The sequence below is a fragment of the Lactuca virosa genome, chromosome 3 (genome assembly GCF_052849685.1).
Source record: "Lactuca virosa cultivar CGN04683 chromosome 3, Lactuca_virosa_CGN04683_v6, whole genome shotgun sequence".
In the NCBI taxonomy this organism is placed as follows: domain Eukaryota; kingdom Viridiplantae; phylum Streptophyta; class Magnoliopsida; order Asterales; family Asteraceae; genus Lactuca; species Lactuca virosa.
Window position 1 is genome coordinate 73,034,391 of NC_136428.1, and position 16,314 is coordinate 73,050,704.

General features: G+C 38.8%; 1 protein-coding gene and 1 long non-coding RNA gene across 5 annotated transcripts in view; one reads left to right on the forward strand and one right to left on the reverse strand.

Annotated features, from left to right (window-relative positions):
- Positions 1–1,153: 1,153 nt before the first annotated feature.
- LOC145165949 (uncharacterized) lies at positions 1,154–2,833 on the reverse strand. Of its 3 annotated transcripts, none has more exons than XM_079084867.1 (3): positions 2,619–2,827; positions 1,885–2,357; positions 1,154–1,793 (listed from the first exon to the last, which is right to left on the reverse strand). In XM_079084867.1, the coding sequence occupies exons 2-3, from the start codon at positions 2,308–2,310 to the stop codon at positions 1,398–1,400; spliced, it is 822 nt and encodes a 273-aa protein (XP_078940993.1). In that variant the 5' UTR covers positions 2,311–2,357; positions 2,619–2,827; the 3' UTR covers positions 1,154–1,397. The 3 variants fall into 3 exon arrangements, with proteins under 3 accessions (XP_078940993.1, XP_078940992.1, XP_078940991.1); XM_079084866.1 differs by having other exon boundaries at positions 1,885–2,383; XM_079084865.1 differs by having other exon boundaries at positions 1,885–2,833.
- Positions 2,834–5,494: 2,661 nt separating this feature from the next.
- LOC145162389 (uncharacterized) overlaps positions 5,495–16,314 on the forward strand; it is a 28,008-nt gene continuing 17,188 nt past the window's right edge. For both annotated transcript variants that reach the window (XR_013739071.1, XR_013739072.1), the window contains exon 1: positions 5,495–5,667. This is a non-coding gene — a long non-coding RNA (uncharacterized LOC145162389). The remainder of the gene's footprint in view (positions 5,668–16,314) is intronic.

Sequence of the window (16,314 nt, forward strand, 5' to 3'; positions counted from 1 at the left end):
CTTTTTAGAATGACAAAAGTCAATACAAGGTCTTATTGACCACTTTATCAGTCATAGAAAAAAATAGTTTCTAATTTTGAAAGATGTTTTCTAAGTTAAAACCATAATATGATATTTTTTTCCACCACAACCATTGTAGCGGCAACCGTTGTTGCCACCACCACTGCATCCGCCTCTACCACTACCACCACCACCATCTCCTTCTCCGCCGCCACCACCATTGCCACCTTCACCATCACCTCTACATCCGACACCACTAACCCCACTTCTACCTCCGCCATAACCATCACCAACATCGTGCCACCAACAACACCGATCTTTATTATGAAGACTTAAAAAAAAACAAACAATATTTTAAAGAAGATTAAAGATATGGAAAAAGGCTATTGGTATATTCTACATTAAAAATAATAATAATAATAAAAAAAAAAAAAAAAAAAAAAAAAAAAAAAAAAACTAAACTGGAAAACTGAAAATATGAAAACATTTTACCTCTAAAAAATCAAGCAGCTGCTCAAAAACGGGATGGTGTATCATGGTGGGCCATTAACTCGAATTACCAATGTTTTAAAAACTGGTTTTTTAGTTGAAGTGGTATGGTGACCGGTTCCCGGTACAACCGGTTTCTATAATTTTTATCTTTTTTCCTATTTTCCTACAAATACATACATATATAAATAATGAGTTTGCCGCTACTAGTTCAAACATTAAAAATATACATAAAAATAAGTTGTAGATCAATTCAAATACATTAGAATAACACATAATCATAAGTTTTACTGTTTTACATCAATCCATATACGTCAAAAAAAAAATATAATACCGAAACAAAATATAGTTTTAGATGAATACAAACACATCAAAAAACTTTATAACATTTACCATATGTTTTTATTTAGAGAAACTAAATAGATTTGAAAAAAAACCATCAAAGTTTATTATGAAAATGGTTCTTTCCCATGTGTTTTATTCGGTTTAACCGGTTCAACCGGTTTATTTTGACCGGTTCAACCGGGTTTTTCTAAAAACCGACCGGTTCAATCTGGTTCAGAAATTGACATAAAACCGGTGATAGTTGAACCGCTCTCTCCTCCGGTTCCCGGTCCAACCGGTTCGACCGGCCGGTTCAAACCGGTTTTTAAAACATTGCGAATTACTCTAAAAAGAACTCTCAACCTATAGATAAAGTCCATGTTACACAAGACATTTACTGCTCTCTAATATATTTACTGAATTTTAAATATAAATCACTAAAATGACATAAACCACACCCTCCTATATATATCTTCAATCTCATAATCAACTAGTGCAAAAACTTGAAAACATGTTGTATATATTTACAAGCTAAAAACTTGATAAAATCCACCGCATTCTCTTGTATCTGTATGTAAGCTTTCTCAATCAAGAAGCATTGCTACTGCATCCCTGAGGCTGCTTTTCTTCTTTGTTAGGTTGAGTGGTTTGTTGGAAACAACAGCATCATGTTGTTGTTGATTCGTAACTTCATGGGTAACAATCATATCCCTAATAGAAGTATCCTCTTCTTTTCTTATTGGTTTCTTTAGTAAAGGCCCCAAAAGCAAATCAAGCATGTCTTGAGCTGGATCCCCTGTTGTAGTCTCAGTAGACTCATAATGTAAAGCAGTTTCTTCCTGGGCAGGTGATTTAGTAGCTTGAGGGGCAATGAGGGAAGTTTTGATTACAGAAGAAGAAAAAGAATGTGAAGACTTTCTTTTTAATAGTCCTTCTGATGACTTCTGGTGATTCATATCACTCTTTTCATTTTCAACAAACTACAAAAAAGTTACCCAAAAACAGGCTTTAGGAATGAGTAAACCTCACAGTAAACATGTACATAGAATATATAAAAAAAAAAAGAATTACCTGTTTTGCAATGCTTAATAGATCATCAATGGTCAGATCCTCATCATCTTCATCAGAAGATTGAGCTGTATGTTCTTCCTTTGTTCTTGAATGGTCGGGTTCTTCAACCTTCCTCCTAACCTTTCGAAGCTTTTTCTTCTCAAGAACGACTTCTTGCTTGAAGTCATGAGACTCAATCACATCTTTTTCATCAACTCCTCTTTTCTTTCGTTTTGTTTCACACTTGACTAGAAAACTCTTGTCATCACTAGAAGGGCAGAACTCTTTTTTGTGCTTCAGAGATACACCTTTTGCTTTGGGTACTTCAGATTTGGTCCCAACATTCACTTCGACCTTATCGTTCACATCCTGGTGAAGGGTTTTACTCAGTTTATTAGTTCTCGATGCACCTATCATCCATGATGGTAATCTCCTCTTTTCTTCCATTTTTTTTTTCACCTTTTTTCCAAGGGATTAGTATTGCCCTAGAAATTCTTCAATCATTTACAATAATCATCCTCTACGTCAGAAAAAATGACAGAATTACAAAAGAAAAACTTATATTTCTCCTCTACAACAAATTCATAACTTTAATCAATTATAATAACACTACCAAATGCTTTGAAAAAACATAGAACTGCTAAAGACGAGCGATCGAACATTTTTGTTGTTTTAGGTTTTAGCATCAGACGACGATCCAATACAGTTAACAATAAACCTAATAAGAAATTACAAACATAAATTTAGCTCAATACCAGACTCTAGGGCTCAATTCAATCAATCTCCGCGACGATCAGCTAACCAATCAACCAATTAGAGATCTGACTGTTGCAATGGAGATCGATGGAGTAAGTGTTCTGAAACGCAAAGTCTTCGTTAAGATGGACCCCGAATATTTGATCCGTAAAACGCGCAACCGTTTTGGTTTAAGGTGTACGGACTACCAAATAGAACCGGATCAAATCGGTTCACAATTCGTAGATGTTTAATTTGGTTGTGTTTTTAACCTTTTTTTTATATTAATTAAAGTAACCAAAATATTAACTATATTTAACATAAATAACCTATTTTTTTGGTAAATTGACCAAATAACAAATACAGTATGTCCAAACCGAGTCATTCCAAACTCAAGTCCAGCCCACCCCGTTAAGAAACGGATACCGGGCTCGGTGGACCCATATTTAAAGTATATTTGGAATATAAACCTAGACATATTACTTACCAAATATTTTAAAGTATTTTTGGCTCCGTGGACCCGTTAAATTTTCATACAATTTTTCTATAATTTTCATACATTTATTTTTAAACTTTCTTTACAATATTTTTAAAGTGTTTCACAGACTTTATATGACAATTTAATATTTTTTATAACATTTTAAAATATTTTCGTTAAATATTTGCATTAAAAAAATTAAAAGTTTATAAACTTCTTAGTAAAAAGCATTAAAAAGTTGGAATAATTTTAAAACATTTACATTATATAGATTTTTTTGTTTTTTTTTAATTTGGTAAGTAATATTTTCTTTTTAATTTTTTAAAAGACCCTCCATACTTATTGTTACATATTTAATATATTTAATTTTATTGTTAGATACCATTTACTTTAAAAATATTGTATATACTTCAAATATATATATATATATATATATATATATATATATATATATATATATATATATATATATATATAAAAGAGGCTATATAAAACATTTCACAAAACAAAAACATATTTATTAATTAAAAATTAAAGTTTAAATTGATAAATATTTAATTAATATTTAGGAAATTATGAATATTTTAAAAATAACGTTTGAAAAAAATAATACAAACAAATATGAAAAATAAAATCGTTATTAAAAGTGGGGAAAATGATTTATCAGGATAATTAACTTTTCGTTTTGTTCACATTTAGACAACTTTTTTTTTGTACATATTTAACCATTTAACTTGTTAATTTATTCACATATTACTATTGTCACCTGCTATAGCCGTTGACAATGACAATATGTGAACGCATATAACAAGTTAAATGCTCAAATGTGTACAAAAATAAAGAAGTTACCTAAATGTAAACAAAACGACAAAGATGATTACCCCTATAAGTCATTTTCCCCTAAATTTAGCATGCATGATATCTATTTATATTTGGACATAACATTTAAATTTAATCTATTCTTTATTAAAATTTATAAACAACCATTAAGAAAATATATTATAATTTAATATTTTATAGACAAAAAACTTTTAAATAGAAGTACATAATGATATATTATATTTGATGAAACTTTCTAATCTATTACTAAAACAATGTAGTAAATTTATAAATGATTAAAAATATATATAAAAAATAAATAAAGAACAAATTTTTATTCAGTTTTTTTTATTGTTCGGTTCTTGTTTTATAAACTAGAACCAATATGGAAATTCATAAATAATAACTCGGTTTTGCCGAAAACCAATCCAAAAGTCTAAACATTTGAACGAAATTGTTCGATCCAATTGGACAGTTGGACAATTCGGTTTTATCCGATTCTTAAAAAAACTCAACATATTTTCATCGAGTTCTTAAAAAAACCACTATATTATTTTTTAGTGTATTAAAACCTTTATATTTTCCGAAAGTCTTATTTAAGTCTTTTTGACCTTAGAAAAACCAAATATATTTTCATTTAAACATTAAAAAAACCATTATATTATTTTTTTAGTACATCAAAACCTTTTATTTTTTGAAAAAATTTTAATCTAATAGATTGTAACCTTCAAACCGTTGAGAATCGATTACCTAACATTTGTTTTTTTTTTTTTGCTATTTAGCATTTACTGAACTCAAGGCCTAAAATTAGATATTTTAAAAAATATAAGAGTTTTAACGTACAAAAAATAATATAGTGTTTTTGTAAGGATTTGATGAAAATATTTTGAATTTTTCTAAGGTTTTCCCAGTAGTGAACAACCATAATAGATCTAAATATACATAACATCTCAAACGAGTGATAGACGAAAAAACCACCATCGCCGATGTTAAACCACCGTCAACGTCAAACCATTGCCATAGCCGCCGAGATCAAACCACCATTGACATCTTACTGTTATCCAGCGGTAGAGTGTGGAGATTAAAATTCTGGAAAAAAGATGCACACAATGTGCTCGATGAAATGCCTCAATTAGATATGTCAGACTTTAGCGTAAATTAAATTGTGCATGAGTGTGTATATTAGTATCTATATTGTGCATGAGTGTGTGTATGTGTGTATATTAGTATCTTAAGTATTGTATTAAACTTGTAACTTTCTTTTATTTATAAATTTTTGAATGAAACATGAGATATCTTCTTTTTATTAATTGGGTGTCTTATTCCAACCAAACCAACGCATGTGATATTCCTACTAAGCTATTATCTTTTTCCCTCTTGTAGTATTAGTTCTTGGCTTTATCCCAATAATTGTACTGAAGACAGAAGACAAAAGTAGAAAATATATTAGCATTGTAGATTTGTATTACTTACTTTGTTACCTTAGTAGCCTTTATTTATTGACCAAAACAACAAATTCTCTCCATCACCTACTTCCATTCACTCAACCACTTCCTAAAATTTATTCCACACGTTGATAGGAATATTCTTCCAACTTTAGCTTTATCTCTTTTCATTTCTCCACTACACCAAAAAATACTTTAATTCATTAACTTCTCAATTTCCTTGATGATTGATTAATGGAGGAATAAGGAAACTACTGGCATTGAAGATAGAAGATAACACATGTCATGCATTACACAGAATCACCATGATAAAAGGCTCATCATCAGGTCATCAACAAAGCATAACTTAATTATCTTATGTTTCTTGCATTTTCAATCATACTTGAAATCTTTTTTCTTTCTCTAGTTTATACACTTCTCTTCAACATGAGATTAAAAACTTCTGTGAAGAACAAAAGTATGATATCCTATAACAAACAAGTCAACTGAAAGTTTGTTTCTATTTTATAAAGTTATAGCATTCACATTCAAATTGTGATCATCCAATCTGCATGTTGTAATATATTTTATTTCTTAAAAATGCATCAAATGATTTTAGAGTATAAAAATTATAAGTTTGATATGTTTGTTTATTTTTTAGACAATAAACAATAATCAATCAACTTAAATAACACCGACACACAACTTAGGGCTTTAAATAAGGAAAAATTAAATATCGTTCTACGTTTTATTCCTACTTATCCTCTTATCATATCAAATGTTGACATGTGTCATATTTAATGACACATTTAATGAAATTGATAATATTTTAGTCCACTTGTCATCATTTAATGTGGGTAGAAGGATGCTAGAAATAAAATATAGAAGGATTTTTAATTTCTCTTAAATAAATTGAGTGAAATGAATTTGAGCATTTGTTTTTTATTTGTTTGTTTAATTGAACAACCCAACCAACACAGACACATAAATGAACCTAAACTAACATAAATTAACTCACATAAACAAACATTGACAAACACAAATAAACATAAACATCCAAACGATTGAAAAGGGTTCGTTTGAGGCGTTTCAATTTACAACTCTTGTGAGTGTTTGACTTTTAAGGTATTTGGTTTTTTATAGTGTTGAGATAATACATAATTTATAATGTTAGCCATTATGCATGAACATAAACAAACATAAACAAATAAATATAAAGGAAAATAGAAAAACTTAAGGCTTGTGAAACATCCCAAAAATACAGCCCAAAAATTTCGTTTTCAAATCATTATTAAAACCATAAATATCCTCATCACATAAAAATCATAAGTCATGTATCAAGTCACATGTCAAAATGTATCAGAGTATAAACATCCCAGACTAAACAAATGGTGTGTGCACTGCAATCTTCCCGAGCTCCTCTTTTGAAAACAGAATACCTGAAACCAAAACTGAAAACTGTAAGCACGAAGCTTAGTGAGTCTCCCCCAATCTACCACATACCATACACATAACATATAACAATCACATAAATCTGGGACTACGCCCAACTGCATCGGGACGAATCCCGACATCGGCTTACACGACATCGGACTCCTGCCCCGCATCGGGCTCACCCCGACATCGGGCTTACCCCGGCACATACACAACATAACACATATCATAAACACATAACATAATCACATGATCTGCACCGGGCTTGCCCCGGCATCGGACCGAAGCCCGGAACATATAGTCATAACATATAAACTAACATACATCGGGCTTGCCCCGGAACATACAATGCATGGCATAATAACTAACATACATCGGGCTTGCCCCGGCATCGGGCTTACCCCGGAACACTTAACACATAACATATAACATAATCGCATATACTGCATCGGGCTTGCCCGACATCGAACCGAAGCCCGGAACACATAAAACATAACACATATACATGCATGAATCATAAAGACATCAAGCATACTTAGCTACTTCTCGGGACCGCCCCGACATCAGACCGAAGTCCGGAAACATATAAACTGCATCGGGCTAACCCCGACATACTCTACTACTTAAACGGGCCGGCCTTGGTGCCCTAGACCCGTTCCTACTGGAGGAAGACTCACCTCACACTGTTGAAGTCCTGCCGAAAAAACCCTAGCTGCTGGATGACAGATTCCCGAATCTGTCAATCATCAAAATAACACCCAATTAATAATTGGGTTCCAACTCATAACCATAATAAGTTCATACTTGGGGCAAAAGACTACTTTACCCCTATCTTAGCTTGACTCAAGCTCAGGGCCCAATCCAAAGGCCCAAATTCTAACTATGGCTCAAAGCCCAACATATGGCCCAATTTTCAAAATTGGGCCTATATCTCTACATGGCCTTATTCAAAGGACCAACCATTTAGTCCAGTCCAAACATTTGGCATTTCTAATGGCCCAATATCTCAGAATCATACAGGCCCAAACTATAGCCCATCTATGGCCCAATTTTCCAAATGGGGCCTAAACCCTCATATGGGCCTTACCCAAAAGCACATCAACATATTCTAGTCCATATGATCATTCTTGGATGTCCCATTAACAATCCAATCACCAAGGTCCAATAGGAAGGCCCAACTCAAAGTCCAAGTGAAATTAGGGTTTCACATAAAATGACAATTAGGGTTAAGTGTTTCTCACTTAACCCATTAAGAACTCAATCCATTAAGTCCTTTACTCTACTAGATAAATGATATGGAGTAATTGGGCTTAATATACAATCCAATCCCAATGGCCCAAAGGTGGGTCCCAATAAGTCCAAGGCCTAAATACTCACAATTAGGGTTTTCTAAACCCTAATTAGGGTTTCCACTCAAACATGGCCCAAAAGGCCCAAAATTAATCTTTAAGCCCATTAGGGTTTTGCTAGGTCCATTAGGGTTTTGCTAGTGTGGCACCACCCACTACCACCTCGGGTAGTGGTGGTCAACGGAGTCTCACGGCGGCGGTCACCACCTTACGGTGGTGGTTTTGTGCTTCTTTTCATTATTCTTTTGTTAATTACAATTACAATGATTAAACCACAAATAAACACACACACAGCCACCCTAGTGATGGTCGGAGGTGGTAGATGGTGGCAGTCACCACCTCACGGTGGTGGTGGCGGCTGATCTTGATTTTCCGGCTAGACAAAAACATTCTAACGAAAGAAATACAGCCACACACATAACAAAAATACACTCCTATGCTCGAGAAACGGACCCAAATCTCCCACCTACTGTGGGCGAAGACGGCAGTGGTGCGACGGTCGGCAACAGTGGTGCTTGGATCGGCGTCGGCGGCGGCAGGAACGATGGCAGGTTGTGGTTGACGAACGGACTGAAGAGGAAGCGGAAGGTGGTGACGAAAACCGCAACACTAGCGGCAACAGCAGCGTCAGCGGCGGTGCTAACGACGACAGCCACCATGGCCGGCCGCCATGGTGGTTCTTCACTACTCTTACTTGACAGATCCATCCCCCATGAACGAACCAGCTTCGCGAGCCCCGAACAACGTTATCATACATCGGTGATGACCTAGGACGCAACCCGCACAACACCCTCAAGACGGCAGGCGGCGACCGGAGGTTACCATCGTCACATCAAGGTCTCATAGCGGCGATGACTATAGCAAAACGCAATGGGGCGGATGCTCCGGTGCTCTTCGGCTTCATAGGCAGCAACCAAGGTGGCGTAGCAACGGCGCCGGAAATAATGGAAGGGGATGTGAGGGTGGCAGCTGGAAGATGGGAGGCATAAGGGTGGTACGGCTGATCTCTATTAGGTTTAGGGTTTCGGGGTGGTAACCATATATACCCGGTGCTTCAAAACATATCTACATAATAACATAATCGATCCCTCCCTCCCTCATTTCTTTCAAAATAAGTCCATAAGTTACCCTTTAAACCCCAGCCATCTAAAATCTCTTCAAATAAAGTCCGGAATTTACTCCTTAGCCCCTGATTCCATAAATTCATTTCATTTTAAGTCCAAAACTTACCAAACAGCCCCTGTCTTCGAAAATCTTTTCAAATGAAGTCCCATAAATTACCATTTAGTCCCTGCCTTCATAAATACTTACAAAACTAATCTGGAACCTACACTTTTAACCCCCAACTTCTAAAATTCTTTACAATTTAGTTCGGGACTTACATTTATTAATTTATTTAAATAAACGGGGCGTTACAACTCTCCCCCACTTAAATTAGATTTCGTCCTCGAAATCATTCCTTACCATTCCTTACACACCCAACCACTCTAGTAGCATAGTCATCATCTTGGGTACACCCTAACCTTCCCAGGGTAGCTATGTCCAATCTTCGCAGGGCCCTATAATTCGCAGGTGAACGAATTCCTCACAACAAGTTCACCTCTATTCCGTCTGAAATCTGCTGTCTTGAGATGGTCTGATTCTCTGACAGGCCACTCATACTGAATCATTATCGTTCGGTCCAGCCCATTTATCCTTCAACAGGCTACTCAACCTCTGATAGCTCGAGGTTCCCACTATAAAACAGGGTCACAGACCTAATTATCCTTGCATATCACTTATACTTGGCCAAGGCTCATCTAATTCCGCTGTGAGTGACTTGTCACTTCCCAAGCAATATGTTACTCTGTCCGTACTTTCAACCCCAAAACACAAATACTAATACTACCCATAACACTGAAACTGCCCGAAATACCGAGCTGCCTGAAATAGCGTGCTGCAACATGGTTGCTTCCCAAAACCTACCGAGACCTTCCCGGTCTCACTTCATCTGTCAGTCATCTGAAATACCGGGTTCCGTCCCAGCTGCGGAGCCAAAGGACTCCCTACTTAATCGCCTCACACGACTTCTGAACGAAATCCTTCTCTGGAACTAGTTGCTACTAGTTATCTTGTCACTGTGGCCCTAACGGCCTTCTGATCTAACTGATTGGTTCCATGCGTCGAATCCTGACGTCACCAAACCCAAGACTAAAAGTGATTGCTACATAACTATTGGTAGCCTTATGTCATAAATGACCTTAAGCAGTCCACTGCTTCCTTGCTCTCATAGATGTAGTGGCGCTTCTACAGTCTTATCACTGGCTTAACCAGGTCTAATCAGTCTGGGTAATTCTGAAATCCAATCCGTGGATTTCCATATCCTCACTGCTACACCCGAACTGGTGGGTACTACTGTTCTTTCCGCGTCCTAACAACGCACTCACGCTATCTACCAACCTAGTGAATGCTACGGCTACACCCGCAGACTTACAACACTCTATCACTATCTGGCTGCTAGTGAATGCTACGGCTACTCCCGCAGACTTACAACACTCTAACACTATCTGGCTGCTAGTGAATGCTACGGCTACACCCGTAGACTTACAACACTCTAACACTATATGGTTGCTAGTGAATGCTACGACTACAACCGCAGACTTACAACACTCTAACACTATCTGGATCGAACACGCGCTTAACCCATACTCAGCTGAACTCATGTCCTTACTGGAATCCCCAACCTGATTCCCTAAGGCTTGCTAGCAAACATTACGGGAACGCGATCTCCTTATTGGCAAGTTTTTCCGAACTTCCATCTCACACTATCCTCAAACCATACAGCCGTTTGGGCTGTCTTCCTTCCAAACAAGGATGCGAAACTTATCCCAGTTTCAAAATTGCTCCTACTTCTAAATCCTTGGATGATTCTCCCCCACTTTGATTCAACTAACGTCTTACAGCACACAATACTGGAAGGATTCTCAATCCTTCTTACCATTCTATGCCCAGTCTGCTGAAACCACGCTTACCATTGCTAATGTTTCAATACTAGCCAGTCCAAAAGATCACACCACCTCCAAGAACCCGAATAAATCTCCGGTAATAATCCGCTAAACCCAGGAAGCTCCGAATCTCAGTTGGAGACCTCGGAATCTCCCACTGCATCACGACCTCTATCTTGGTCGGATCGACTAGAACACCCTCCTGGTTGACAGGGTGCCCAAGGAATTGCACCCCGCACAACCAGAACTCACATTTGGAGAACATTGTAAAAATTCTCTCCCTCCTCAAAGTCTCTAGCACCTCCCTAAGGTGCTTCTCGTGCTGCTCCTCAGTTTTGGAATAAACCAAGATGACGTTGTACTCTCCCAATTCCACAATTGTTGCACTGAATCTGGCCCTGCTGGCCTCTCACAAGCTAATCCTAACTCTTGGGTCTTCTCCCGAGACCCTTCTGTATAAGTAACTGATCTGATTCCTTCTTACCAATGTGCTCCAAGTCCCTATCCCGAACTCGGACTCTAAAAGTCATATCACTCAGGGTCTTGCACCCCGAGATACTCACGATCTTCCTGCTATCATTCTGCAGTATATTCTGATACCTTACCTTCTTCATTTCCTCATCTGCTGCATACTGTGGTACCAACTAAGCTCTCTCCTGAGACTTGGCAGTGATCTTTACCACAGTCTCCGTAGTCTGGAGGAGATCTAACAACTCTCACGCCAACTACTGCGCCTCAATCACCTGGGCAAACTCTGCATGGAATTTGGTCGAAAAGTCATCCCATGACATATCATCAACTGCCTCACCACTCAACTCGCCACCAACCTCTTCCTATCAATCGCGTGCTCTGTACTTCAGGAGATAGGAAGTAAATCGGATCTTGCCCCTTTCGAGGTTACGACTGGCACAAAACCATTGGCGACATATGCCAATCATCTGCTACTAGCGATGGGGTCCCTAGCCCCATGATAATCTAGAGCTTCTCAAGCTATTAACTCCCGAATCATCAGTGTACGCATCCATATCCTGACTGCTATCTTAGTGCAGAATGCACTCGGCCTCTCATCACAAATCTCTATAATGCCCTCCTTGATCATATTGAGGATCACAGGAGTCTGGTCAATGATACTGCGCGTAATCTCAGATGGAATGAACTCCCTCATCTGATCATCGAGCTGCCCCGCTACAGGGTCCGAGCCTGATCCCTCGTCGACACCAGAACTACCATCTGGTCTACCACGTAGCGTCACTATACTCGGTAATATACTATCACTAACATCAGAATACTCATCAAAACTCGAGGGATCTCACACACTACAAGTTCCCTGGTCTTATCTCAGCCATCCTTGATTCGAGTACGGATCCTCTGCTTTCAGTAGTACGGGCCCATACTACCTTCCACATCTATCCGTACTTTCCTCAAGTACTGCCTCGACTCCACCAAGTCCCTTCTACTACTACTGCTCATCTCATGCTAATCTCATCCTAGGCTTGCCCTAGGGTAATCACCAACCCACTCTCCGCCATCAACTGCATAAGAAGTCCCTGCTTTCTTCCCCTAACTAGCTCACGAATACTATTACATATTACTCAGACTAGATAATTCTTCGAATGAGAGATCCTAACCTACAACGGTTGGACTCAAACAAGAGCTGTGAAATAGAGCTAGACCTAACCTTCTGAAATTATTTAGTCCTTGCAATATGTAACTTAACATATTTGTTTACTAGTTAGTGAAAGACAACTAGAACTCCTAAAAGCACAAAGCAAGCAACATTCGGGCATTGAGTACACATAATCAAGCATATACTACTCTGGATATCATACTGACTAATCTGTACTAGCATGCAGTTCTCAATAAGCTGGTACACATATAATAGGCATATAAGGCATCCTTCCTAGATCCTTAGTCCTAATCTAGCATGCAGTTCTCATAAAGCTGATAATCATATCATAACATGAACTTGTATGGTAATTTGGGAGTACTTACTTGAGCTCGGCTGATTGCATGCACCACACCCTTTTTCTCTTTTCAAAGTTCTTTTCTTTCTAAAAATTCCTTTCGCTTTTCTAAAACTCTTTTCTTTTAAAAACTTTATACCACTTCCTTAGTTTGAGTTCAGACACACCCAAAAGTGTGCCCGAATCCCTCAAACCAAGGCTTTGATACCAACTTGAAACATCCCAAAAATACAACCCAAAAATTTCATTTTCAAATCATTATTAAAACCATAAATATCCTCATCACATAAAAATCATAAGTCATGTATCAAGTCACATGTCAAAATGTATCAGAGTATAAACATCCCAGGCTAAACAAATGGTGTGTGCACTACAATCTTCCCGAGCTCCTCTTTTGAAAACTGAATACCTGAAACCAAAACTGAAAACTGTAAGCACGAAGCTTAGTGAGTCTCCCCCAATCTGCCACATATCATACACATAACATATAACAATCACATAAATCTGGGACTACTCCCAACTGCATCGGGACGAATCCCGGCTTACCCGGCATCGGACTCCTGCCCGGCATCGGGCTCACCCCGGCATCCGACCGCATCGGGCATCGGGCTCACCCCGACATCAGGCTTGCCCCGGCATCGGGCTTACCCCGGCACATACACAGCATAACACATATCATAAACACATAACATAATCACATGATCTGCATCGGGCTTGCCCCGGCATCGGACCGAAGCCCGAAACATATAGTCATAACATATAAACTAGCATACATCGGGCTTGCCCTGGAACATACAATGCATGGCATAATAACTAACATACATCGGGCTTACCCCGGAACACTTAACACATAACATATAACATAATCGCATATACTGCATCGAGCTTGCCCGACATCGGACCGAAGCCCGGAACAAATAAAACATAACACATATACATGCATGAATCACAAAGACATCAAGCATACTTAGTTACTTCTCAGGACCGCCCCGACATCGGACCGAAGTACGGAAACATATAAACTGCATCCGGCTAACCCCGACATCGGGCTCACCCCGACATACTCTACTACTTAAACGGGTCGGCCTTGGTGCCTTAGACGCGTTCCTACTGGAGGAAGACTCACCTCACACTGCTGAAGTCCTGCCCACAAAATCCTAGCTGCTGGATGACAGATTCCCGAATCTGTCAATCATCAAAATAACACCCAATTAATAATTGGGTTCCAACTCATAACCATAATAAGTTCATACTTGGGGCAAAAGACTACTTTACCCCTATCTTAGCTTGACTCAAGCTTAGGGCCCAATCCAAAGGCCCAAAGTCTAACTATGGCTCAAAGCCCAACATATGGCCCAATTTTCCAAATTGGGCCCATACCTCTACATGGCCTTATTCAAAGGCCCAAACATTTAGTCCAGTCCAAACATTTGGTATTTCTAATGGCCCAATATCTCAAAATCATACAGGCCTAAACTATGGTCCATCTATGGCCCAATTTTCCAAATTGGGCCCAAACCATCATATGGGCCTTACCCAAAAGCCCATCAACATATTTTAGTCCATATGATGATTCTTGGATGGCCCATTAACAATCCAATCACCAAGGTCCAATAGGAAGGCCCAACTCAAAGTCCAAGTGAAATTAGGGTTTCACATAAAATGACAATTAGGGTTAAGTGTTTCTCACTTAACCCATTAAGGACTCAATCCATTAAGTCCTTTACTCTACTAGATAAATGATATGGAGTAATTGGGCTTAATATACAATCCAATCCCAATTGCCCAAAGGTGGGTCCCAATAAGTCCAAGGCCCAAATACTCACAATTAGGGTTTTCTAAACCCTAATTAGGGTTTCCACTCAAACATGGCCTAATAGGCCCAAAATTAATCTTTAAGCCCATTAGGGTTTTTCTAGGTCCATTAGGGTTTTGCTAGTCTGGCACCACCCACTACTACCTTGGGTAGTGGTGGTCAACGGAGTCTCACGGCGGCGGCCACCACCTTACGGTGGTGGTTTTGTGCTTATTTTCATTATTCTTTTGTTAATTACAATTACAATGCTTAAACCACAAATAAACACACACACACAGCCACCCTAGTGATGGCCGACGGTGGTAGATGGTGGCAGTCACCACCTCACGGTGGTGGTGGCGGCTGATCTTGATTTTCCGGCTAGACAAAAACATTCTAACGAAAGAAATACAGCCACACACATAACAAAAATACACTTCTATGCTCGAGAAACAGACCCAAATCTCCCACCTACGGTGGGCGGAGACGGCAGTGGTGCCACGGTCGGCAACAGCGGTGCTTGGATCGGCGTCGGCGGCGGCAGGAACGATGGCAGGTTGTGGTTGACGAACAGAGTGAAGAGGAGGCGGAAGGTGGTGACGAAAACCGCAATACTAGCGACAACAGCAGTGTCAGCAGCGGTGCTAACGACGACAGCCACCATGGCTGGCCGCCATGGTGGTTCTTCACTACTCTTACTTGACAGATCCATCCCCCATGAACGAACCCGCTTCCCGAGCCCCGAACAACGCTATCATACATCGGTGATGACCTAGGACGCAACCCACACAACACCCTCAAGACGGCAGGCGGCGGCCGGAGGTTACCATCGTCACAGCAAGGTCTGATGGCGGCGATGACTACAGCAAAACGCAATGGGGCGGATGCTCCGGTACTCTTCAGCTTCATAGGCAGCAACCAAGGTGGCATAGCAGCGGCGCTGGAAATAATGGAAGGGGGTGTGAGGGTGGCGGCTAGAAAATGGGATGCATAAGGGTGGTACGGCTGATCTCTATTAGGTTTAGGGTTTCGGGGTGGTAACCATATATACCCGGTGCTTCAAAACATATCTACATAATAACATAATCGATCCCTCCCTCCCTCTTTTCTTTCAAAATAAGTCCATAAGTTACCCTTTAAACCCCAGCCATCTAAAATCTCTTCAAATGAAGTCCGGAATTTACTCCTTAGCCCCTGATTCCATAAATTCATTTCATTTTAAGTCCAAAACTTACCAAACAGCCCCTGTCTTCGAAAATCTTTTCAAATGAAGTCCCATAAATTACCATGTAGTCCCTGCCTTCATAAATACTTACAAAACTAATCTGGAACATACACTTTTAACCCCAACTTCTAAAATTCTTCACAATTTAGTCCGGGACTTACATTTATTAATTTATTTAAATAAACGGGGCGTTACAGCTTGTTTGATAACCTATGTATGGAACCATTCATAAATGAATCGGTGG

Excerpts from the sequence above, each read along its gene's own strand:
- LOC145165949 (XM_079084865.1), bottom strand. The coding sequence starts at position 2,310 with ATGGAAGAAAAGAGGAGATTACCATCATGGATGATAGGTGCATCGAGA. Across the intron at positions 1,794-1,884 it reads TATTAAGCATTGCAAAACAG|TTTGTTGAAAATGAAAAGAG; the intron begins GTAATTCTTTTT and ends ACTTTTTTGTAG.